The 26960-nt window shown below is 36.8% G+C and overlaps 1 protein-coding gene across 1 annotated transcript; it reads left to right on the plus strand.

Moving 5' to 3' along the window:
* The first annotated feature begins 555 nt into the window (after window positions 1-555).
* On the plus strand, window positions 556-23852 carry ikzf1 (IKAROS family zinc finger 1 (Ikaros)). The gene is given in 10 exon segments (XM_059566653.1): window positions 556-679; window positions 682-867; window positions 8777-8830; window positions 11229-11348; window positions 18024-18299; window positions 18809-18850; window positions 20690-20857; window positions 21000-21125; window positions 21562-21687; window positions 22679-23852. Coding segments are annotated over 10 exon segments (1932 nt in total). The 5' UTR covers window positions 556-570; the 3' UTR covers window positions 23404-23852.
* The last annotated feature ends 3108 nt before the right edge of the window (window positions 23853-26960 follow it).

A 26960-nucleotide genomic window follows, 5' to 3' on the forward strand; every position in this document is an offset into this window, starting at 1 on the left:
GGAGCACTCCAAGAGTGCCCATATTTAGTATAACAGCACTGGGACTTCTCACTGTTTGTACAATCCATTCACAGCATTCCAGACCGGAACGGTAGTGGATCAGAAGTGAACTTTCTATACTCTGCAGACTTTGATCACTCAAAGAATTGAGCCGCTGGCATAAAAGAACCAGTTCACATCGAAGAACGATTCATTCGCAAACCAGACATCGCTAATCGCTATAGCTCTGGTTCGGATGTAAACTGGATGTGTTTATATTCAGAAAAAACATCTCTCTTGCTACTGCTATTTCTTAAATAAGGTATTGAAATCATTTAAATCATCTAGTGCCCAGTGTTAAGTTTGATAAGGCCCTCTAGTGGGCTCCAGCCCCTTGCCTACAGCAATTAATTTTGATAATCTTTTCCGTTTCTCATTTAAATAGACGTCACTTCTCATTTAAGAAAAGTATTCTACTAACATCACTAAAACAGGTGACATGAGATCAAGAGACCCCTGTCTCTCTGAGAGAAATAAATAAATAAGAAGTGATCAGTCCACTGTCCCAACCCGCCTCATCCCATCTCATGCATGGCTGCCAGTGATGGTCTACTGGGTGTCAGCTTTTATTGGCACGATACAAAGCGAAGTGCCAAGCTCTGCTGCCTCGATTCCCCGAGCAGACTCGGCCTCTGGAATAAAAGCTGAAAAATGTCTCGCCTGAACACAGAGACATAGCAATGCTGGGCTGGAAGGAGGAAGTGCAGTGGAGAGGGGAGGGACCGCGCGCAGAGTTCCAGACTGCAGCTGCGGCGCTGAGAACTTGTGCGCATGGAGCGGCGGGGGACAGCTGGAAGAGCTTCATACTGCACACTCAAGGAATAGCAGGTAAATAACTCTCACTGGCCGGTCCAAGTGACACATATCACATACTTAGTACTGAAGAGCTGATAAAAATGTACAGTTCAACTAAGTGAGAGCGAGGAGATCTGGCGTAAGGGAAGTTTTTGTCCTGAACTCTGTAGCAGGTGCAAGCGCTTCAATCCTCTTGACATGGCGAAGGCGTGTGCGTCGCGCTCTACGCGTTGGCTAATTACTTTATTCTGCGCCAGGGCTTCTTCAATACAAGTTTTAATTGTAGTTTATGAGTTTTTATTTTCTTTCTCCTTTCTGTTCGTCTTTGGTTCATCATATTTTTTCCAGTTTTCCATATGGAAAAAGTTTCCCGAGGTCCCATATGTGGAACCGGGTGGAATTTCCCCCCTAATCATTATACATTGATACTGAAATGTAATATACGCAATATATTCCTTAATTTTGTATGTTGTTAATGTTTTGGTTAAATACAACTTTGAACGTTACTTTCATTATCTTTCGATACGCACCTGTTGCTCAGCGTACAAATTCCTATTTTTAGCAGCATGGACTTTTGAAAACGCATTTTCTCCGACAAATAAAAAAGTCTGTTTTAATGACACATAGATTTTAATCAGTAATATGTCTAAGGAAATGTATGAAATCGAAAAGTTAGTTTTCCCCGTCCTCCTCCAGCTATGGATGCATACTTCATAAATAGTTTTAGGAAGTTTTACACTGGACTTTTTTTTTCTTCATTAGCTATTTTAGAACTGAGTCTTTGCTTCCATTCATTTCACTTTCATTTTCGCTCGATTTTCTTCATTTTAATTTTAATTCAAAGTGGTTAAAAAGTATCATGAAGTGATCACGGCAAGTTGGTTTTACTAAACAATCCTTAAAAAAATTACAGTTATTTTTTTGTGTGAGATTTCTCCTTTTTTTCCAGTGTAGGTAACTATAAGACAGGTGAAAACGACTTACACGAATTCTTCGTGGTCAGTTTTTTCTCCGATGGTGCGTGTGTGTCTCGAGCTTCTCTTTTGTGCCCTTCTTTGGTTCCATGTTCACTCGTTAGTGCTCACAGCGCAGGTCATATGTGCAACACACGAGAAACTGTATTGAGCGATTGTGTAAAAATACACCGTGTGCGACAGACAAAAACACACTTCTCACATTTATCTGAGAGAAATGATTCATCAGACTTTCTAACTGAGAAACTAATAAACGCAAATTTAGCTAAGATTTGAATAATTGCTTATTAAAAACATAATTAGCTATCAAAACTATAATGTGGGCCTTCATTTTTAGGAAAGATAGCCTAGTTAAAAAAATAATAGCGGCTTTATATTTCAGTAGCCTGCCGTTTGTTGCTGCATTTATATAACTTTATTCTATTTTTAAAGAAAAAGAATGGTTTTCACATCTGCGCTCTGAAAATAACAGTTTCACATTGTATGTTTGTAACTTTTGCGCATCTCGGATATCTCCATAGACGACAACGTCTACTGTTTCGGACACTTATTTCTAATGTAGAAATCATATTGTACACGTTAAAGTGGCACATTAAAAAATGTGAGCATAGAAAGAGAGAGATGAAATGACGAAGTGAAGTGAATAAAATGAGAGCTCTCAATGGCAGTGTAGTGAAGTGTGTGCAGTGTAAAAGAGGCTTCTAAAGTGAGCTTCTTTTATTTCTGTGAAAGCCTCAGAAAGCAGTTCCTGCATATCATCTTTGACAGATAGCAATCTCTCTATCCTACTCCCTCAAATGTGATGAAATCCCCACTGATGCAAGGCAGGCCAATCAATGGATATCCCATCTGACAAACAGTTACAAGCTAAACAGTGTTTAGAAGTTCAGCTTTCCTAATTAGAAATCATTATTTTCACATTGTTTAAATGATACAAATGCGATAATCCAATGCAATTTTTTATTTAAGTTATTCATACTAACTTTCCAAAATAAATATATCTGTAATGTCTGAATGCATGTCTATTTTAGGTTATATTCATGTTTTTTTAATTTTTATAATCATATTTATACAAATATATTATATATAAATGAGGATAAACCTATTTTTATTATTTTAATATTATTTGCAGAAGAAAGAGAAGAATGATCTGTAAGCTAAAGAAGAGAATTAATATTGTTTATGATGAGGTGAAGCTTTCTATCGGGAAATTGATATCGGATTAGTTTTACCTGTATGAACCTGAATATATTAAACATTTTTCAGGTGTCCTCCAGTACTGTTACTTTGTTAAAATATTCATTTTGAAGATTAAAATCTAACTGACCAAATGAATAATACAATAATTAAAAAGTAGCAATTGCATTTGTGTTAACATCAAATATTTATCTGAATGTAGTATCAGTGTTTGACTTAAACTGTGTCATATTTTAAGTGGACAAAATATTTCTGTTATGACTAAAATCAGTTTTGTTCCTATTGAAAAGAAAAGCAAAAAAAAAAAAAAAAAAAAAAAATTCCCAGAATTGTTTTGCATCCTTTTAGAAAACTGCTGATTTATGCAAAGGAAAAAAATTCCAGCATTTACCCTCAGCAACTCTTCTTGACTCATTACGTAACCATCCCTGAGTGAAATGATGAAACGGCACTTGTTGCATGTAGCTCTTTAGTTAAGTCATACTCACCTTTGAATTGCTCTAAACGTAGCAATGGCATTTTGTCTGTTTAACGGTTTTGCAGTGCTGAGTCTCCACCCATCTCTTCAACTTTTTTTTCGCACTTAGATCGTTTTCCTACCCTTTACACCCCCTTTCTCTTCGCACACATACACACATACACACTAGGGGTGTTTTAAAACCCACAGAGCTCTTCCTGTCAGTATGATAATGTGCTTGACTATGCTGATCTCCGGTCTTGACTGTGACCAGTGTCCTACACGCACGCTGAGGTTTGAAAACACAAGCAAAAAACTGCTGAAAAAAGAGGTAACTGAATGTGTAGATTGAGATAACATTAGGTATAGTAACAAATTCTTTTTACTACCTGTATATAAATAAAGGCATCAGTTAAGAGCAGGTAACTGACTGGTATGATAACTCTGTCAGAGTGGGAGAATGAAGCGCTGGTTTCAATAATCATACATGAAGAAGCTCATCAGTGAGGAGTATTTTAACATTTTCTTCCACCTCTTGGTCTACACCATCACTATTTCCCCTCTCACATCTGGTGAGAAAAGGGGGCGCAGGGGAATACCGTGCACAGCCACCCACCCAACACACACATACACTCTACTTCTCCACTCCACACAGTCTCAGTTACGAAAAACAGTTACGAAAAACAGTGCATCAACCATCAAGATGATGGTTAGTTTGTGGTAGGATGAATGCGTCACATATAATACATTTTTATTGCACCTAACCCAAAGCCCAACCTGACCTGACTCTAACCTCAACCAACACTTTTTGATCATTTTATCTATGGGAGTGCAAAGTTGTAACACTCAAGTTTCCACACACGACGAAACTTAGTGTATTTAATAGTTGCCATATCAAGAGAAAACGTGCCAAACTTTCAAAATCTTTGGAAGATATCATTGAATGTTTATTTAACCATAGCAAAAGTACATTTAGATTTTTTTGTGTGTGTTAGTGTTTTTAAAATGAGACATATTTGCTGTTATTTTAATCTCCAGCCGGTTAATTAACAGTTTAGATAGTTCTTTAGATAGTTTATCTATCCAGCAGAAGACACAAGGCAAGTGTAAATCCCAGTTGCTCAGGACAGGTGGAGAGCATGTTAAAACATTTCCTGCTATTAGAATTATGTCATTTTACAATGCAATTCAAATTTCGAACTCTTTAACTTCTATTGAGAAACCATGCACAAAGATGAATAAAAACCTGGATGATCAGAAAAAATATATATAAAAGGAAAGTTAAAGCACTTTTGCTGGCTTGTCTATTTGTTTTGTGTTGTGAGAGCTGTGTGTGGAGGGAAAGGTGTGTTGTGTCCAGTTCACTGTTTTTTTTTCCGAATGTGTTTCTTCATCTATTTGTTCACATTATTTTGAGCTATGCCGCATATTTATGTTTAGTTTGTTATTTAGTTATTTATGTTAACATTTTAGTTTGTCTTGTATATTTATGATTAGGTCAGATGTTAAACGGTCATGTTACAATGTGCCCCACATATGGGACATGCTGTCACATTCCACTTGCATTCATTCGGGGTAAATAAAAATAATAAATGCACACCGTGTTGATGAAACAAGACCATATATTTGTACATTTTTGTGTGGTAAATGTGGAATATGCTATTACTGTTTAGTTAGTCAGAAGGTTTAGTTAGTTTTTGTCAGTCTTACACGTCCTTAAAACTGGATCAATAAAATAATAATAATAATAATAAAAACTATTAATCATTCAATAAATGCATTTCCAATGAAAAATCATTTTCAATGAGAAAACATTCAGACTAAGAAATGAACACTGGATGTTTAAGTTATGAAAACATTCATCAATGAGTCAAAATTTTACATTGATTTTTTTGCAAATGCGCCACCATAAATGTTTTATGTTAAATGTTGTATTTCTTTGGTCCAGTCACAGATTTTCAGTCATAATTGAGTGTTGCTGGGCCATTCAAGAATATTAATTAAAACAGGGTCTCAACAAGAATTTGCCTGTATTTACCCATCATATGCTTTTGATGGCAACATGCGCCTCCTGGTGAAATCAAAGCCAGACCAGTGGCAAAAAAACATGGCAAGGAAGCCAAATGCTTTCCTTCTAGCCACTATCTCACAGCAGCCAAATCTGTGAAGTGTTGAAAAGATTGTTGATGTCCCATTTAGACAGTCGAAGAGGTCTGTGAAGATCCATGAGGCAGCTCCTCGGTCTTCATAATAGCTGCAATCTGCTTGTAAAATATCATTAATATTACTTTCTAGTGACATTTTACAATCTCAAATAGTACTGTATATTTGTGAAAAATAGAATTTAAATTAATATGCATTCAGTTTATTTTACATCACAAACAGATTGAGAATCAATCAATGGAGAATGAGCCATTTCTGAAGGAATTTTAGCCGGCTAGTTATCTTGCTGATTAGCTCACTAACATGAGACGTTTCAATTTTTTTGCTACAAAATGTAATTACATTTTTATTTGTCAAATACATATATGTGACCCTGGAGCACAAACGCAGTCTTAAGTCAGTGGGGTATATTTGCTGCAATAGAAAAAAAACGAAAAAAAAAACCTTGTCTGGGTCAAAATTATAGATTTTTCTTTTATGCCCAAAATCATTAGGCTATTGAGTAAAGATCATGTTCCATGAATATATTTTGTAAATTTCGTACCGTAAATATATAAAAAAAATAATTTCTGATTAGTAATAAGCATCGCTAAGAACTTAATTTGGACAATGTTAAAGGTGATTTTCTCAGTATTTAGATTTTTTGCACCCTCAGATTCCAGATAGTTGTATCTCGGCCAAACATTGTCCTATCATTATAAAACATACACCAATGGAAAGCTTATTTATTCAGTTTTCAGATGATGTTTAAATTGCAGTTTGAAAAAACTGACACTTAAGACTGGTTTTTTGGTCCAAGGTCACATATGCAATAAAGGGGAAGAAGTGACCTGAGCAACTACTTCGAAGTGTTGCATCATCAGATAAACTGCACAGTATATTTTGAGTAAAATGAGTCATCTTCTTAGGTTAATAGTATTTTCTTTATTCTACACACACACACACACACACACACACACACACACACACACACACACACACACACACACACACACACACATATATATATATATATATGTATATACATATATATCTATATCTATATCTATATCTATATTCAGCAAATGTGGATTTGCATATAAGAAACATATTAGACATATTAGAAAACATATTACGCTTCAGCTAAATACAATTGAATTGTCCACCTGCAATCCTTTACGCACCAGTGACCTTTAACCCTCTCTGTTTCACGCACACAATGATGCCCAAGCACATGCACATTCATATCTCACAGTAGTCGCAAGAAGCCCTCACCAGGAATTTGTGTGTACGAACCAGTCGTAAGTCTTCTAAGAAGTGCGATCCCCAGGAAGACTGGGACATTGCGACAGACGGTAGGCTGCCGGTTTCCCACTATTTGTTCCAAGTGCATGGAGCCATCTGTCATTAAAAACAGGAAGGCCCCCCGTCCCTCTTCTCCCAGGAGCTCTCTTCAGCTTGCTTGGCTATTTTCAGGAGCTTCACTTCTCCCGGGCCGGGCGTGGGGCCCTAGTGGGAACGTCTTGAAGTAGCAGCGAGGCCGAGGCTGTTGTGCCCATCTGCTGTGGGCCCAAGTAGCCGCTACATTATTAATGGGGCCACGAGCGCTGGTGACTTCTCAGATATGCAGACCTGGCCTGAGGAAGTGCTCACCAATGACTCCTTCTGAGGAGTCCGAAAACATTCATTCTGACCCTCCACTCTTGTTCTTTCCTCCATTTCCTTCTCGTCCTGTCCATGTCCTGTGTCATTCGCTTCCAGTTATTTTACTAGTATAAAAATAATCATAAACACTGGTTTGTAGTGCAAGCAGTTTTATGCACTTGATTAAATGGAACATTCTCACAACGTTTTATAAAAGTTATATAAATATTAGGACAAAAACATCCATAAAATAATGTTTATGGAATGTTCCTATAAACTTATTCATAATTTGAGAAAAAACGTATTAAGATCAACATTCTTGGAATGTCCTTATGATGTAATTTGTACTTGATGAGCGTTGTAAGAAATGTTTTTTTTTAATGTAAATTTAAATGTGGATATTTTAAAGTTCTTAGCATACTAAAACAGTCAAAAAATTAACAAACGAATGTAAATGAATTACATAAAAAAAACATGAAATTTTAGGCAAAAGTAAAATTGTAGAATGTTGTAAATAACATTTGTCAAACCTTTCAGACATTTTAACATTCTTAGAACATAAAAAAATGAATAATTCTGTATTTCGGGTTAAAAATAGTTAAGAAACGTTTTTGTAATCTTTTAATAACATTCTTATCACAACAAGGAAACTGGACGTTACAACATTTTAGAAACATTGAAAAACAATGTTCCCACAATGTATTTATAACCTAAATATGTTATATGGGAATCTTCCAGTTATTTACATATAGCGGCTAGTGAATCAGAAGTCTCGCACATTTACAGAAAATAGCTAACGTTCATGTTGCAAAATAAGGAGAATGCTCTCACTGACTTATTTTCAAATAACCTTTCTGTTATTTCTTAATCTATTCATTTCTTGTATCTGATAAACCTGCTTTGTTTAGTTTGTACCTTCTGTATCTTACTCATTGCACTCTCTTGTCTACGTTCCCATCTGTGCTCGTACATCCCTGTGATCCAGTGTCTCTCTGTGTGTGTGTGTGTGTGTGTTAAAGAGAAGTGGAGAAAGAGTTGGGCTGCCGGGCTCACCCATGCATGCTCAGTAAATTAGAGTGAACACGAGTGCCAGTCAGCTGGCGATGCCAAACACCCGCATCCTCCATGACCCCGGGCCATCTAATTTTCTGCTTAATTTTGCGGCAGTCAGTTTGCATTTTTGGATGATTATGTGGTAGGAAATTAACAATAAATAACAAATGTGGTCTGAAAGCCTGTTCCTTTCGAGACTCACCACCCCATCGCCGGCCTTGTAGTCCACCAAAGCTATTCTCTTAGTTCACCCCGTCTGTCAGAGCGGTAATGAAAATGTCTGTAGTTCATTGTAATGTAATGTGGAAGACAGTGGTGTGTGTGGCTGGAATAGGGCTGTTCTTGCCAGGGTGATGGAGATACACAAAGAAAGGCCATTCTCCTTTATTCACCAACCACTTCTCTTACACAGGCTTATTTTTTGAGGCAACGAGCGCTGATGACACTCTTTCTCTCTTGCTTTCTCTCCTGTTAGAATACCTGCACAGGATGGAGACTGAGGAGGCACAGGAAATGTCCCAGATAACAGGTAAGAGTCACCTCTCAGACGTTCAAAGCCACAGTGAGGTCTGGGCGATCAAAACAGTCAAGCAAAGATAACCGTTTTTGAGTGTTCAACGACAGGCTATAGAAGTTCTGTCTCAGCAGAACTTTCTGTCAAAGGGGTCATGAACTGAGAAATCAAAAGTCCCTTGATCTTTTGATAGATATATATATATAAGAGGTCATTGTGCTATAAAAACATCAGAACTCAGAACTTTCTCATTAGTCTAGAAAGTAAACAGGACAGAATAGCCTATTGCTTCTAAATTATGATGTTTTTTTAAGTAAAAATCTTGTGAAAAATAGTGAAAAGGCTGTTGATGACCCCTGTAATGCACACGTGATTCTAGACCAAATTTAGGAGACTTCCAGTCACAAAAAAAAAAAAAAAAAAAAATATATATATATATATATATATATATATATATATATATATATATATATATATATATATATATATATATATATATATATATATATATATATATATATACATTTACATTTACTCATATTACTCATATATATATAAATATACATTTACTCACCATTATTTCAAGCCTTCTTTCGACTTAATTAATGAATGAACAAAAACATTATTCAAAATAAATTTGTTCTGCAGAAGAAAATAGTCTGGTTTGGAATGACATGAATGTGGATCCAAATGTGGCCCCATTACTTATATACATCTACTGACAAACAGATTAAATTTTAAATCATATTTTCAGCAAGATTTAAACTTGTGATGGCATCTTGAATCGGCGCAGGATTAATGCAAACACTTTTCCAGGAAAGAGATAAATGGAAAAAGGAAACAGTCTGAATGCAGCAAAAGGGTCAGCATTTGTGCTCTGTCGACATTTTCATATCTAAATAAAGTTACAAAACTTACACAAGACTCATTATAGTGAGACCCAAACTTGTTGCATTAGTGAGAATTGTATATTTAATGCCCTGACTGTCAACACTGGGATGCAATACATCCTTGAGAAACCACAATACAACTCTATCACTTTAAGGGGAAGTTTGTAAATTGTACACTACTAATGTTACCAAATAGATCTGAAAAAATAATAAGTGCGTTCGACTTCAGCTGGATTTAACTGATCGGTGAGATTTGCTGCTTCTTGTAATGAAGCTTGGGCAGTGTTTGAATACTTTATCACAGTTTAAGTGGATTACATGCAATATTTGTCAAATACACAGACGTTTCAGATGTTTTTATGTAGAAACAGAAACAGTTTTCATTCAGTACTTCAGTACAGCACCTGTATGCATATGAATATAATTTTTTTTAAAGCCTATTCTATTTAAATACCAATAAAGTGGGTTTATTATTTTTTTATCAGGTTTATTTTGATAAGCGTGAAACAATATAACATCAAGATTACAAGCAAAGAGTGTTTACTGTTTTCCTGCACACTCCCACCCCCCAAGATTGGTCAGACACACAGATAGCCCCACCCCCAACTCATGCCATTGGTTGAGCCAGTTATGGGGAATCGGTCTACAAATGGCTTACGTGTAATTGGCCACACACTCACAGTAAAGTGTCAGGAGGGACAGCTGCATTTAAATACAAAAGTAAATCCTCTAAATTACTGTTTCATGTTTGTACAAAAACAGAACTTACTCTTGAAACTGCCATGATTGACACCATGTATGTAACCATAGTAACAGTCCAGCATTTACTATCCGCTATTTCTAATCAAAGTAATATTATTGTGATCAATGGCTCAATTTGAACTAAAACCACTGCCAACAGAGCCGCCGTGTTTTGTATAAGTTTGAAAGGTTACTTTGCAGAGTGTGCTCTTAAAGGGTTGCCATGTCCACTTATTATAAGCGATACTGATTAAACCTCTTTTGAGCTAGTTATCTGGGCTCGGCTCATAAAGCGATCCAGTTTATATAGTTATTAATCATGATTTTTTACTATGGGGGCTTATTTCTAAGATATCGTGTTTGGATTTAAGTTTACTATGGGCTTGTTCTTTTTTTTGCTTGCACTATTTGGCAACACTAATGAGTCAAAACATCCCCTGTGGTTTTTTGCACCACACATACTGTAAAGACAAAACTGATATACATTTAAATACATCATTAACAACTAGTTGATCGGTTCGGTTCCATATACACTGTAGAATTTCTCTAAATCCGGTTGTCACTACCTGAATTTGTCAGGAGTCAGTTCAGCTGAGGAATACAGTTGTCACTGTGTGTGAAGAGAACAGAAATTAATACTCAAAAGTGAACTGACAACTAAATTTAGCTGCAGTTTCACAGCAAATTCAACTTAAAAATTTGATGCATCGATTTTACATTTTAAAGTATGTATAAGGGATGGGCCTCCATCTATACTGGTAACTTCTCTACCCTCTGCTCAGAAGGGGACAGTCCGACTGCTAACGAGGGGGGAGAGGACCAAGATGAGGCCATGCCTGTTCCTGAAGACTTGTCAGCCAGCACTGGCCTCCAGCACAACAACCGCACAGACAAAGCACTCGGTGAGTCAGACCAGTCTAAGCTGGGACACAACCACAAAACTACCTCATATACACATTCATGCAATGCTCAGTCTGATATAACTTCCACTGAAGCCCACTTTTAAGGTCAGCCTAACACAGAAAGCTTTAAAATGTAATACTTTATATGAAATGAGTGCATGTAATGTTCTGCCTACAACATCATGGCGCGAGTGCACTAGATTGTTCAAAAAAAAAAAACCGCAGGGTCCGAAGAATTCAATTTAGCTCAAGATGCGCATCTTCAGCTTTCTTAATGAGATCATGTCCCTTTTTTTCCATTGGCATGCATACATTTAAAAAAAAAAAAAGCAAACCGCTGTAAAAAAAAAATGTAAGTAGTATGCTAAATGTATTATGTTCCTGTTGTCAGACTGATTCCTACTGTTTCCTGAAACCGTGGGACATTTAAACAGCAGATTTCTAATTTAATACACTAAACAGCGTTTACTCACTGACTGAGCCTACACATAATGCGCTCAGTTGTGCCATGAACTGTTTAACCCACTTATTAGGAAACTTTTATTTTTACTCACTTCTGCCCTTCCTTCTCTTGTTTACTCTTGAAAATATTTTGTTTTGATCATTAATAAGTTCTTTTTGGATTAAAAACATCTGAGGAAATGTCTGAAGGATTAAATGTGAATTAAAATGTTATCACAAAACTGTTGAAGCCATTTGTTTTCCAAGAACAAAAACTAAAAGGTGCACAAATATTCAAAAGTGTGGGGTCAGTAAGATCTTTTTGTTATGTTTTTGAAAGTCTCTTATGCACACCAAGGCTGCATTTATTTAATCAAAACACAGTAAAAATATGCAATAATGTGAAATATGATTAAAATTGATGTTACGGTCTTCTATTTTAATATATTTTAAAAATGTAATGTATTCCTATGATGCAAAGAAACATTGGTTGCTCAAGGAACATTTCTTATTATTATCAATGCTAAAAGCAGTTTTGTGGAAACCATGATTTTTAGCATTAATAGGAAGTTCAAAAGAACAGCATATACCTGAAATAGCAATGTTTAATAACATTATAAAAGTCCTTATTGCCAAACATTTTGATTAATTAATCAGATCATATTTAAGTATTTATTCTTAAAAATAAACTTTTTAATGACCTCAAGCTTTTGAGTTATAATATATATAAGAATTTAACACTTCTGTCTTCACAAAATGAATACAACAATATGGCTTCTCATTGAAAATGTCATGTTTGGTCGGTAGTTTGTAACAGAATGTGTAAGTTAGTCATTATATTAATAAATATAGTGTTAGCAGCGTAAATAGAAAGTGGGTTAACTAAAGGCAAAAATGGGTGGGAATAAACTTGGCTAACCACAAGTTAACAGATGGCCTGTTTAATATCTTGATGTATTTTAGTTTGGAATTTTCCCCTCCAGAAGTTCCAGATTAACTTGGACTTAATGTGTGACCCGCTCACTTTGAAGCTACTAAAAGTAAAAAACAGACTGAAAGAGAGAGAGAGAGAGAGAGAGAGAGGGAGAGAGAGAGAGAGAGAGAGAAGAGAGAAAGAAAAAAAAAAGATGTGAGAGGAAACTGAAATAGGATGTGCAAGAGTTTCCTAAGAAGAACTTGCCAGAACTCAGTTTCAACACTCACTCAAGGAGATAAAATGTTCAGGAGCAACAGCAGATAGGAGCAGTATCGCAACAAATGCGAGCGTATGCTCTCTTACACGCATAACACACACAGCTCTGCACCTGCACTTATGCCATGCTTTCACTTCAACTGCCACGATATTCACACACTTCCACACACACCCACATTCAAATGCAAGTCCAAAAGACATGCTTCACTCTCAGCAATATAGCACTTTCATATCTCACTCATGTGTTATGTATAAAAAGAGCAAAGTCATATCGATAAAGTAATAAGAGGCCTCATTACGTGAAAAGAGATCGCTTGTAAGTCATCTCTTTGAACAGTCAGGATGACATCAAGAACACTAAGAGGTGTATCAAAATGACATTTAACTCAATCCCACCTGTTTTTTTGCCCACGAATAAAAATGTTCACACACTTTAGAGATGCGTTCACTCATGAACATCTTTTTTGATTGAGATGTGAGTGTATTTGAGGTGTACAGAATGAAGCATGATGCCATTTAGGATTTAGAAGAAAAAAAAATGGTGGATTGTTCAAGAGAAACAGGGAACTAAATTTCAAATGCTTGGAACTTATTAGTAAGGATTTGTGTGAATATGTGTGTGTGTGCTTGTGCGTGCATCTGTCTGTCTGCATGTTGTCCCTGAAGATATAATCAGTCAGTGTGCAAGAGGATGTGAAGACAGTATCTTCACTGTGCATCATTGCTTCTCTGATTATGTGCATCAAGGGAGTATCTGTGCAGACTGTGCAGTACGCGACTCGATCAGACACGTAGCAATGTGCGTAGAATATCAGGAAATCAAAACATATAGAGATGGTTCTTACAGAGCGCTGTCTCTTCGGTTTCCTGCTATGAAAGACCCAGAAACTCCTCTACAGTTGTCAAAACATTTTGAGGATTGAAATTTAAAATCTGTGTGAAGCACAAAGAGCTCTTCCTTTACAAACTTTATCTTTATGTTCAAATTCAAATCTTAATCGTATATTTAAAAAAATAGTTCTTGCAGATATTGTTAATGAAATAAAAGGCCACTTACTGAGTACTTACAGTATACCTTTAAATGCATTTTGTAATAATGTCAAAATAAAAGTTTACTTTAAAGTACATTCTAAATAATGTTTTTGTTGTGCATTAAAGTGTAGTGTTTTAATATTGCATTTAAAGTTAATATATTTCAAATGTACTAAACTGCAACTTCATTATTACAAATATGTACATGTTTAGAAACCATTAATTTTTAAGTGTATTTTAGTTTGCCATATCACTCTAAAATCACTCTAAAATTGAATTTGATATTAATTTAAACTATAATGTGTTTATATTATCATTTAATTTGAATTAACATGCTATTATGTGTATCAAAACATCATATTTATTAAGTATCACAAAGGATATTGGTGATCACATCCCATTTTACTCCCATAATGTCACATATTACCAACTGAAACAAGACATTCACAATTAGTGCTGTTTGGTTTGTGCATTAGTATTTATTAGCACTGCATGGAAAAATACGCTGTCCAGTGAAGTGCAGGAGGGTTTTCATGGTGCATGGTCGATTTTATCATGTAATTCCTCTTTTTAAATGAGGGTGACAGCCTGCCCTTAAACCTGTTGCTATATCAGATGCAAACATTTCACTAGCAAGTTCCTAAAAATGTGAGCGAAAGCAGGGTTCTTTGTATCACATCTGACACACATATGCATAGACATGCATGCTTAAACATATACTCTCACACATACGCTGTGGAGCCGTGGTTAATGTGCATGTAGCTCTCCTGCACTGCATAATCTATTCATAGTTTTTTTAGTGCCTTGACTGGAGCACAAACAAAAGTAAATTGTACTAGCAAAGATTTATTTTAATTTATAGCGCCCTCGCTGTGAATACATCCCTTGCTAAAGTGCAATGTTGCAATAACTTAGTAATTGATGTAGCAGAGGGTCACAGGTTCAAACTGCTAAAGGGAGACTGACTTGTCACTAACTGAACCACTTCACTTCCAGAGAGTTGCTCTAGAAATGGGAAAAAAATCTAATTTAATCCCATTTAAAATTATCCATTGATGTTTGTGAGGTTTGCTCTGTTCTGTGTAGCTCTTTTGTTTGTCCTTGTCTGTGGCTTCTGTCGCTTGCTTCCCAAAATGGGTAAATTAGGATGTGTGACAAACGTTATACAAAGTAAAAGCTCCTCTTCCCATCCCCAGTTTAGTCACAACTTCCCCAAAAGATCCATGAGAGACCGTATCATGACAACAAGCCTAGTTCCCTCTGCCAAACTCAGGTCACATCACACTGGTTAAATCATCATTTCATATAAGCAGAAAGGTTGTCAGTGGATTTGTACGTGTGTGTGTGTGTGTGAGAGAGAGAGGAAGAGATACATCCTTTTATGGGTGTTAATGGGAGATTGCATTCCTGTATTGACTTTATGTTATTATCTGCTGTACATCATTCACACATTGACACTTAAATCTATATAAACCTTCTTTAGAGTCAACATCGAATTCAGTTTACAACCTGTTTTACTTAATCAGACAAACTTTAGTTGAGTTAAACAGAATATTCAGCAGGAAAAATGTAGGCTGGCCTATTGGGAATTGAATGGGGGATTGACTGGATCTTGGAAATACCAATAAAGCCAGGATACTGGAGGTGAGGGATTGAAAATTACTATTAAAAAAAAAGTTCAAAAGCTGTGATTGGGGCAGCTGCCTTTTCAAAAAGTCTGTAAAGTGTGTGTATAATTTAGGTACACTTTCGATAAAAAAATAACATTAAGCTACTGATATGAATCCTTTAAGGCTAAATAAGATTCAGCTTTTGTATGAAGAAGAATATCCACCAATGAATAGTGCACATAAAGACCAGGAATGTACACTAAAAGTGAAAATCGCTGGCTTGACTTCCTTATGTTCAGTCAAGACCTTCTCTGAAATTAAAGATAATAAAGTTTTTAGTCAACTAGCTTTTATATTTTCTAGTTAGTTATTTGATTAGTTTGCAGTTTCTTTCTTAGTCACTCTAAGACGATTCTTCTGGAAACTGGATCACTTGCTGTAAAACTCAAGACAATTATTTCCAATCTATTTTGGAAACACACTAACAAGAGTGTAGCTGTGCTCTGCTAACTATCAGAGAGTAACCTGAACACAGACAATGCTTTTTTTGTCGGTACTCTCCAGTTCAATCACGTGCTTCAGTTGCTGATCCCTGTAGTCTGAATGCAGAAAATGAAAAAGAAAAACTTGTTGTGCTTAACAATTCCCTGTTCTGTGCTTCCCTTTCTGCCACTTCTCCATAACTCTTGTCCATTTTTTCGGTTGGGCCGGCTCGGGCACTGAAGCTTCCCCTTTTCCCTTGGATTCCCATATTTCATTATTTCTGCTTGTTCCTCTTGAGTCTGTACAAACAGAGGCATGGGGAAATCAGCCTGGCACCACAGTATGTTAACCACAGGACCATTACCCTGAGCTCTAACTGCCTTTAAAGACTCGAAATGTTTGCCTCATTAAGCTGAATGGGCATTTGAGCAATGATCTAGCTTATAAATGGACATTTCATCGAATAATCTAAATATTTAACACAGTTTCATTTTTATTTGACGGTGTGCTTATTTTTGCATGCTTCTGTAAGCTTGTATGTGAGTATATGTGTGTGTGTCTGTATGTGTTTACCACGGTTTGTTGGTCTGGTTTACACCGCTGAGAGTCCTCAGTTTCACAGAGCTTCCTGTGTCTCTGTTTCCTGTTTATCAGTCATTTGTTTCAGAGAAGTGTGATGATGAATGAGATGGTTAGATGGTTTGAGAGCAGCCAGTTTGATAGAAGAATGCGTAGTGTTACAGTATAGCAGCAGATATAGATATAGTGTTACAGTATATCTCTCAAATATATATATTTTTCTCTTTTCCTTAAAGGGTGTTGGGAGTACTCACCCAGTACTCACCCATTATGCAAACATATGTCTTATGTAAATGTTTTTATTTATCCTTAACACATGGTAGTAATAGTGTAGGGGAAGCTAATTTGAAACTGACAAAGTTCCTAGCTACTCATATTTAATTAAAATTTTGATTACAAACTACTAACAAAATGTTGCTAACTACACTTTTTTTCAAGACATAAATGCTGTTCTTTTGAGCTTTCTATTCATCAAGGAGTCCTGAAAAATGTATCATGGTTTCAATAAAAATAATAAGCAGCACAGCGTTTTCAATGTGATAATAATGAGAAATGTTTCTTGAGCAGTAAATCAACTTATGATTTCACAAGGATCATGTGCCACTGAAGACTGGAATAATGATGAAACGAAAACATTAACTTTTAATTGTAATAAAACCCTCAAAATATTTTTACTGTATTTCTGACCAAATAAATCCAACCTTATCGAGCATGTGAGACTTCTTTCAAAAACATTTAAAAATCTTCCTCCGAACTTTTGAATGGTGTACATTAAAGCTATTTAAAGGGGAACATATATTTTCAAAAAAAAAAAAAAAAATTCATTATATGAATAAATTAACAGATACATCAATCATCAGAACAATCTGATTCAATTGGATTATTGTCTCAGTTTCCTCAGCTACAAAGCTTTGTTTCCTTAATAATAATAATAATAATAATAAAACCCTGTGTTGTAGCAGCTGAAAATGTTATCAAGTTAGTAACTTGCTACTGCTTTCAGTTATCTCCGAACACTGGTCATATCTACAATACCTGAAATACAGTTTATGTTCTCTATGTCAAGTGAATGTTTCAAAAATGTGTTTAATGCAACTAAAGTTGATGTTTTGCACACACACACACACACACACACACACACACACACACACACACACACACACACACACAAACACTGCTAATCAAAGGCTGAAAGAAAGAAAGAAAACAGTTGCTTTGCAGATGCTCTTTTCGCTGCAGAACATTAAGATATCGTGATAAAAGATGGCAGTGTTAGTTAGAGAATATAACCACCCAGCCTGCCACTGAACTTAACAGGCCCACTACCCTCTTTTCCAGCCTGTAATATAAAAGTTGAGGCTCGGAGTGACGAGGAAAACGGGCTGGCCTGTGAGATGAATGGAGAGGAAGAGGAATGTGCAGCCGAGGACTTGCGTGTGCTCGATGGCTCAGGGGCCAAAGTGAACGGCTCCCACGCAGGCCCTGACAGCAAGCCGGCCGCCTACCCCACGGCCGGGGGCATCCGCCTCCCCAACGGGAAGCTGAAGTGCGATATCTGTGGGATGGTTTGCATTGGGCCCAATGTGTTAATGGTGCACAAGCGAAGTCACACTGGTAAGCACAACTGCCATCTACTCTTCCCTCCTTATACTATCACTCACAACTCACAGGGCACAGGGCACAGGGCACAGGGCACAGGGCTGGGTAGGTTGAGCCGCACATAGAGAGACACACAGAGAGCAGGACAGAGACAGATGCTGGATGTGTTTTAAATGTAACCATCCTTTCTTTAACGGAAGCCAGAGAAGTAGCTGTGCATGGCTTGAATGGATGATAATAGTTGATGTAAATGGCTAATGTAATTACAGTATGTTTGCTGTTACAACATTAGGGTAGAATTTTCAGATAATGTCCGCAGTTTGTTGCATTCAAAATGTAAATTCGGTCATCATTTGCTCACCTTTGTGTTGTCCCAAACCTGTGTGACTTTTAGATTTTTTTCATATGCGGAACACAAAAGAAGATATTTTAAAGAAACATACAGTTTTGGTTACCACTGACTTCCATTGTATGGACTAAAAAACTGAGACATTTCTCAAAATATCTTCTTTTGTGTTCCACAGACGAAAGAAAGTCATACAGGTTTGGAATGACAAACAGTAAGGGTGAGTAAATGATGACAGTACTTTAATTTTTGGGTTACGTGTTAACAATTATGATGAGATGTGTGTTTTTTGTCTTTAAAAAAAAAATTGACATTTTGTTTAGATTTTTTATAGCTAACAGTCCAAATGTATCAACTAACCAAGCAAAAGTCTCTCTCAGATGACAATTATTTCAGTATTAGTTATTTTCTCCCTTTCTCAAATTGATATTCCGCTGCAACGAAGCCAAACCAGTGGGTGAGAACATTTCTCAAAAAGGCACTTAACTTCCTCACTTGACAAACTAATGAAACTCAAAATGGAAGAAAGGAACAGTGGGCTAATGTAAATTCAGAAAAGAACGTATAATAAAAGATATAATGAAGTGCTTCCTATTTAAATCAAAATATTCGCAGGAGGTGCCGTGCTCCTCAAATGCCTTTTTAATGAGTTTCTTTTTCCGTCTTCTTGCTGCTTCACTGGTGACTCTTATTTTATAGGGCTTTTGAAGAGAGCGCCGTATTAATAGCGTTCTCGGAGAATGCCACAACATTCGGAGCAGCTGGATATTGGTTTATTCCAGGGGCGCTGATCAGGAAGACTGGCTCTCAAACACAAAGTGTTTCCTTCACTTTATTTAAATGAGCTCTGCATTTGCATTGTGATGGGCCGCTCTTATTTTAGAGCTGAAGAAGAGGAAAAAATAAGATTTTCAGATCGAATTGACCCAGGCAGTGGTGCATTACGAAACTGGCAGGCAGCGTCTGAAAGCCTCTTGTTCGATCAGGAGCCAGGCAGCGCGCGCAGGGCGCAGAGCGGCGCTCGCGTGTTTGATTGAGCTTTGGCGCGAGGCGCCGCGTTATTGGAGATGTAATAGCGCGCCAGAGCCGTGTAGGACAGTGACCCTGCATTCACAGCGTAATAGCGCTACAGCGGCGGATGCTTTGCTTCCAGAGAGCCGATATAGTGTCTCAGACGCTCGCCATTTACATGGCCATTTGTCGCTGGCATTCTGTACATGTGTATATATAACTGCTATACAGGTTAAAGCACGAGTCACTTCTTTGTGCGTGCAAGCAACTTTACCACACAAGGGAACACAGAAGCCCCAAATCGAAAATACATTTTTTTTTTACAATTACTTTTCTAACTAATAGTTCCAAAGCAGTTTCAAGTCCATTTTAAGTCACATTTAAAGTCAAATGGATTTATCGAATAGGCTACAGGTTGTGCAAGCAGCTTTACTGCAATAAAAAGGAAATGTTGCAGAATTCAAAAATTATGAAATTTCAGCTATAAAGCAGATCTACACATGATCGATTCAGCTCAGTGGTGATTTTAGTTTAATAACAGTATCAATGTTGCAAAGTTCATCAATTATGAAACAAGTTTAATTCAGCTAAGACGGCTCTAATCAAGGCAGTAGCCTTATTCCAGCTTTATTCAGTTAATTTTTGTTCTCATCCAACAGAGAAACTGAATTATTAATATTACTGAATATTATTTGTCATTTGAAAGTTTCAGTTACTGTTGCACATATGAACATAATCCACTAATGTTTGATAACAAGAGAGTGTCCAAATACTTGTCGCTTAATTTTGAACTGTACATCTACTGTTTCATCATTTACAGCATTAAATGTTTTTTGGCTTGATATTTTGTAACTGATTGCAATGATACTCAACCATTTTTAAGCATGGCTTAAGTGTCCAAATATGTTTTGGGACCATTAGAAAGGAGAACATGCTGAAAAAAATCTAGTTCCTTAATCATTGTGCATGACTTGCAGCATGTAGTAATTTTAAATGAAAATGTCTTAATTCCAACATATGAGTTATGTGTTATCTTTCATTCTCCTAGGGGAAAGGCCGTTCCAGTGCAACCAGTGCGGTGCTTCCTTCACTCAGAAGGGTAACCTGCTCCGACACATCAAACTGCACTCTGGCGAGAAACCTTTCAAATGTCACCTGTGCAACTACGCTTGCCGCCGCAGAGATGCCCTCACCGGACACCTGCGCACGCACTCAGGTAAACACCTGTCGCCTTCACATTCACTTGAGCCAGTTCAGAAAACAAGTGTTATTGTGTTACGCTATATTGTATTGAATACCATAAAGAGTAAATTGTGCTGTGTGATTGAGCAGATTTTGCTTTTGTTTTAAATTTACAGTTGGAAAACCTCATAAGTGTGCATACTGTGGGCGCAGTTACAAGCAGCGGAGCTCGCTGGAGGAACATAAGGAGAGATGTCACAACTACCTGCAGTGCATGGGCCTTCAGAATAGCATTTATACTGGTCTGTAAATGATAGAACAACAACTGTTTTCTGTTCTTATAGTTGGAAATGGTGCTAATCTATAACCCATTATCATGGCCTAAACGTGGTTTATTGTCACTATGATGAAAAGAAAAATATATAGTATTAGTGGAAGTACAACTACCAGTGATGCTCTGGTAGTACTTATTGCTGACACTACCCAAAAAATCAGAAGTTCAGAGCCATAACTGATCATTTTGCAGCAACATGCCTGTAAAGTTCCAAAGCTTAAAAAAGTATCTTAAGAAGAAGAAAAAAAAAAACTAAACTGCTTAGAGTAAGGGATAGAAAATGTAATTGCATGACTGAAGGAACATAATCCTTTATTATAGTTAGCATCATGTTAGAGGATGAGCTCAGGTTAGATACGGACATTTGAATCTTATGCGTGGTTTCTTTGTCTTGCTTTCCATAGTGAAGGAAGAGAACAGCCAGAATGAGCAGAGGGAGGACATGCCTGCATCTGAGAGAGCCTTGGTGCTAGACAGGATAGCTAACAATGTAGCTAAGCGTAAGAGCTCTATGCCACAGAGGTTTGTGGGTAAGAGTTCAAGTTTGCTTTCATTGTACAGTTATATCGTAGATCATCCAGATATCACGGTCAAAATGCATGTCTCTGACTAAAAGAATCGAAACATTGCAGAGACAAACTATGCTTGGCAGCTCCCTCATTTCTTTCTGTTTGATGAGTTGACTAAAAAAGCAGGGAAAGAAACACTATAATGGCATGCAACATGAACTGACTTTGACTGTTGCTTATTGTTTTATATATTCTTATCTAAATTGCACTTGCTTCTTTGATAGTAATAGTTTTTGAATCGCTGTTAGAATAATGTGATGTGTTGCTAAGCCCATTTATCTTCTTTTCATATTGGTGTTTCACTGAAGATTATTGTAAAAAATTAAAGATATTTGAGACACCATTTTAGATTTTTCAGACTGCTACACTGGAAGAACCCTCTGGAGAAGTTGTACGCACCTGCTGAATGTTCTGTATTGGCTTTGATGGTTCAGTGAAGAACCTTTAATACATGGAACCTTTCCTTTGCACAAAAAGTTATTTATAGTGGAAAATGGTTCTTTAGTTTATTAAAATGTTTTTCACACCAATAAATAAATTTAAAAAAAAAAATTAAGCATCTCAAAACCTTCATAAACCATTATGATCCCAGCTAACAAAAACATGTTCTAAGAAAGTTTTGCTGATGTTCCAATTAAATTATGAAAATGTTATTTTTGAATGGTCTAAAATGCATTTTTTTCTTGGTTATGGGTTATTATTTTGCAAGCATTATCAGAACATTACTTTTGAATGCAAAAACTGTTTATTTCCTCAGAGATCTCTCTGTTTTTAAAGAGCACCTAGAAATTCTCCAAAGGTTTCCCCAGTAATTATAATATTATAAAGACAAGAAAAATGTTTTTCAAGAATTTGTGCTTACCAGTAATGGTTTACTGGTAAATAAATCAGTTCTCATTTTACATTTCACAGAACTCAGACAAACCTTTGCTCTTTTGGCTTTCTTCCACAGGAGAGAATCGCTTGTCGGAGCTGTCATTCGAGGGTGGCTCGGGTGAGCTCATGCAGCCTCACGTCATTGATCAGGCCATCAACAGTGCGATTAGCTATCTGGGAGCGGAGTCCTTGCGGCCTCTGGTTCAGACCTCCCCTGGCTCCTCCTCAGACATGGTGGTCAGCCCTATTTACAACCTCCACAAGACACAATCAGCCGAAGGCAATGGTGTATCTGCTAAAGACAGCGCTGCAGAGCATCTCCTTCTGCTGTCAAAGTCCAAATCAGCCTCCATGGAGAAAGACGGCTCGCCCAGTCCCAGTGGCCAGGACTCCACTGACACAGAGAGCAACAACGAGGAGCGGGTGGCCGGGGGAGGCGCGGCGGCGGCCGCAGGGGGTCTCATCTACCTGACCAATCACATGGCTCCAGGTATGCGTAACGGAGGTCTGCCAGTGGTAAAGGAAGAGCAGCAGCGGCATTTCAAGGCCTTGCGGGCAGCGGGGATGGAGTTGAGTATGGCGTCATCGGAGGGGTTTAAGGTGCTGAGTGGAGAGGGAGAAGAATTGAGGGCATACTGCTGCGTCCACTGCAGAGTTTTGTTCCTGGACCACGTCATGTACACCATCCACATGGGATGTCATGGCTTCCGAGACCCGTTCGAGTGTAACCTGTGTGGTTACCGCAGTCAGGACCGCTACGAGTTCTCATCGCACATCACGCGTGGAGAGCACCGCTTCTGAGTTAACACACAGAGACCTTCCACATACGCTTGACTATACACATTCACTAACACACAACCGAATCAACATTTCAGGATTTTTTTAGACACTGTCCAAACACTGGATTTTTTTTTTTTTTTTCAAGTTTTGTGTAACATTGGTTTTTCTTTGTACATACAGTTGCCTATATATTTCGTTGTCTTGTCTATTTTTCTACAATGGTGTGACTTGTATGTAGACTTTAAAAAAAAAGAAAAAACTGTAACTTTAAATAAAAATTATGAGTTTGAAAGTACAACATTTTTATATCATCCCATATCAACCTGACTTTTTTGCTGCCCTAAAGTTAGTAAGATGAACAATAAAAATAAAAATGTAATAAAGTTATAAAATATCATTTGCAATATGTGATGTAAACTCATGTATCTCCCTTTTCTGTGTTCAAACAGTTTACTCTTCATTTTAAATATATATATATATATATATATATATATATATATATATATATATTATATTAAGCAGCCTGAAGAAGTTCATATCATTTTATAATTTATTACAATGAAATAATGTCACGATTTGTCCATTTTATGTAACATGACTGCCTTTTGAAATGTTCCCCTGTATATTGAACCAAATATTTTCCTTGCTTAATTTATATTGTATTTGCAAATACAGTTTAAATAAAGCATTTTACTTATACATATTTTCATAAACATCCTAGAATATATATGCATGCAAAAAATAATAAAAGATTTTACATTTGTTCAACATTTGATAATGTGTCAAGTTTTGTAAAGGTAATTTTAACATCTAAATAAATTTGCTAATGGAGATTTGAGTATCTCACAAAATTAGTTTATATTCATAGATCACAAAAATAATTAGTAAAATTTGTACTAATTATTCATTTTTATATAATACGGAATGCAAGCGCAAACATCACACTTGTAGACAATCCCTTTTTAGTTAAACAACTGAGCTAAATGAACATTAGCCAAAGGTATTTGTCACTTTTTAGGCAATTTACAATTTTGCATAAAAGACTGTTATATTTACATAAGAATTTAAGAATAAAACCAAATACATCTGTTACAACTAACAACTGAATAACTGCATTCTATAACAACATTTATGCTAAAAATTCTTTAGGATGATTTCATTTGTAGAGCTGAAACAACATTTACAGCACTGTGAAGTAGCAAAGGAATCATCGATTCTAAGGTGACAACAATTGACATGTTTCTTGTGAATTAAAATGTTTCTAAATTATTTGCAGTCAGGCAATAATGGACATTAGTAAAAGTATGCAATGGCCAAAGGGAGGTGGAGTAAACTAAAGAGGCACAGATCTGTCAAGAGAACATGAGTGAGCCTGACCCAAGAGCTCACCAGCTCTTCGCAACGACATTCCATTCAACAGTGTCCAGATGGCTGTTGTGTGATTGGGTAGAAACGTGAAACAGATGTGGCCAAAGCAAGGCCCCCACGCTTCAGTGGGACCTAACCGTGGAGAAAGTGCATTTGCATTAGAGGGATAATCTGGCCAACACCACTTCACACCACCCCGTCCCCATCAGCCTCTATCCCGAATCTCACTTCTCTTTTCCACTTCGACTTATAATAATACAGCACAAACCCCTCCCATTCAGAGAAACTTTAAAGATGTCAAAACCAAGTAATAAGAGACAAAAATAAACTGGTCAGGCACATAAATCAACGCCCTTGTGTTTTAAACTCTACTGCCAGATTTATCACTTGGATAACAAACTATTATATATTTTTTTTGAATTATGAGTAAACATATCAGCATTGTAGTGAACACTGGCAGTAGCCATTTAATAAAAAACAAGTTATGTCAGCACCAAAGGATATTTTCAAGGAAAAGGAAAGAAATAAAGAAAATGCACCAAAGGCTATTTTCTTGACAGAAAGAAATAAAGAAAGATAGATCAATGAATGAATGAAGAATTGGAAAATGATAAAAAAAAATTACAAGAATACAAGGTTTTTTCTAATGTTTTTGCTGACATTTCACTAAACACATCGTACTTACTATCTAAAAACTAATTATCAAAAAGTAACAGTGTAGCACAAGACAAACTAGAAAACAATTCATGCAAAAGTTAATATTAGCTGTAGATATAATGAAAGGTTGTGGAGGAATTCTGTGTGCCTGTCCTTCAATAGTCCAGCTGTGGGCTACCCGTGCTGTTCTGACAGCCTCCAACTGTTCCTCAGGGATGGACTTACTACTTGCACTGCTGGCTAATTTTACAAAGTTTCAACACTCCGGCCAACCATGCAACCCTAAAATATTCATTAAGCCGCTTGACAAAAAGATGAAAAATAAATGACACCCTTTTTTCATGGGCTTCCAGTTTTTCTAAGATCGTTTCATGAAAATTACATGACTGATTCATTTCATGTGAGCACAATCTATAATCGGATGCAGATGAAGACAACCCAAGAGTCAGAGTTTAGAATTGAATTAGACTGTTAAATCCCACTCGCCTTCTGAGTTGTATCAACAGTTCAGCCTGACTTCCTGTAAGAATGGTTTTGCAGTTGCAAGAAGCAACCAAATCAATCAGCCATCTCTCTTTCAATTTTCCCAGATTGCAGTCATCAGGTTTCACGTAACACAGAGCCTGCGTTCCACTCCAACACAAATCAGTTGCACTTTGACGATGAAGATGTTATGCTGATGCATAGGCAATCAAACAACAAACAAACAGAAAGAAATTTCAGGGAATCCAGTCTCATCCAAATATAGTGACAGAATTCAAAGCCTACTAAAAATACAACTAAAAATCCAAACAAATGAATTCGAACTGCATCATATTTTGTAACCTGACCAAAACTATTTATTTTCAAATTCATTCATTCATTACTTTGTGATTTGGCCTGGGTGAGTTTCCTCACCACTGGACCAGCAACTTTTATAACTCATGCCATTTTCAGCCTCTCATTTAGAACTTCACAATGCTCCTCTCCATCCATCAACAGTAAACAAGCCACAGTTGTTATCTGCTTCTATAATGCATAATTTTTTTGTGAGGTTTATGGCTGGTGTCATCATCAATCGGTCTCTCTATGAATTTATGAAAATAGCAACTCTGATGGTTTCCCACCAACTTTGAGTTCGCCAGAAAACAACACAAAAACAGATTCTCTAAAAGACTGAATACTGATCGGGTGGCCAGTTCTCCACAGGCACAATGTGTAACTGAAAAAACTAAACCAACCATACTATCCTCTAGGAGGAGGATGAAGAGTCCATTTTTAAAACCCCTTCCAAGGCACAAAGCCATTCCTCTGGTTTACCAGATGTGGTCCGAGACCACACTGGCTTAGCAACAGGAAGAGCACTGCAAGAGTTGATCTGTGGGTAACTCTTATCATGAGACCAGAATGCCTGCAGTGTTGCCCAATTTCCCCTCCAAATCCATTCACCAAGGCACAACACAATGGGAGAGTTGGCCCTAAGGTGTCTAACGCTCTGTCTATACAGGAGCGAGAGCAGGTAAACATGGAGAGCCTTTGAATTCATTCTGCACACACAGAAGGTAGGGCAGGCT

This window comes from Carassius carassius, chromosome 14 (assembly GCF_963082965.1).
Source record: "Carassius carassius chromosome 14, fCarCar2.1, whole genome shotgun sequence".
NCBI classification, from domain to species: Eukaryota; Metazoa; Chordata; class Actinopteri; order Cypriniformes; family Cyprinidae; genus Carassius; species Carassius carassius.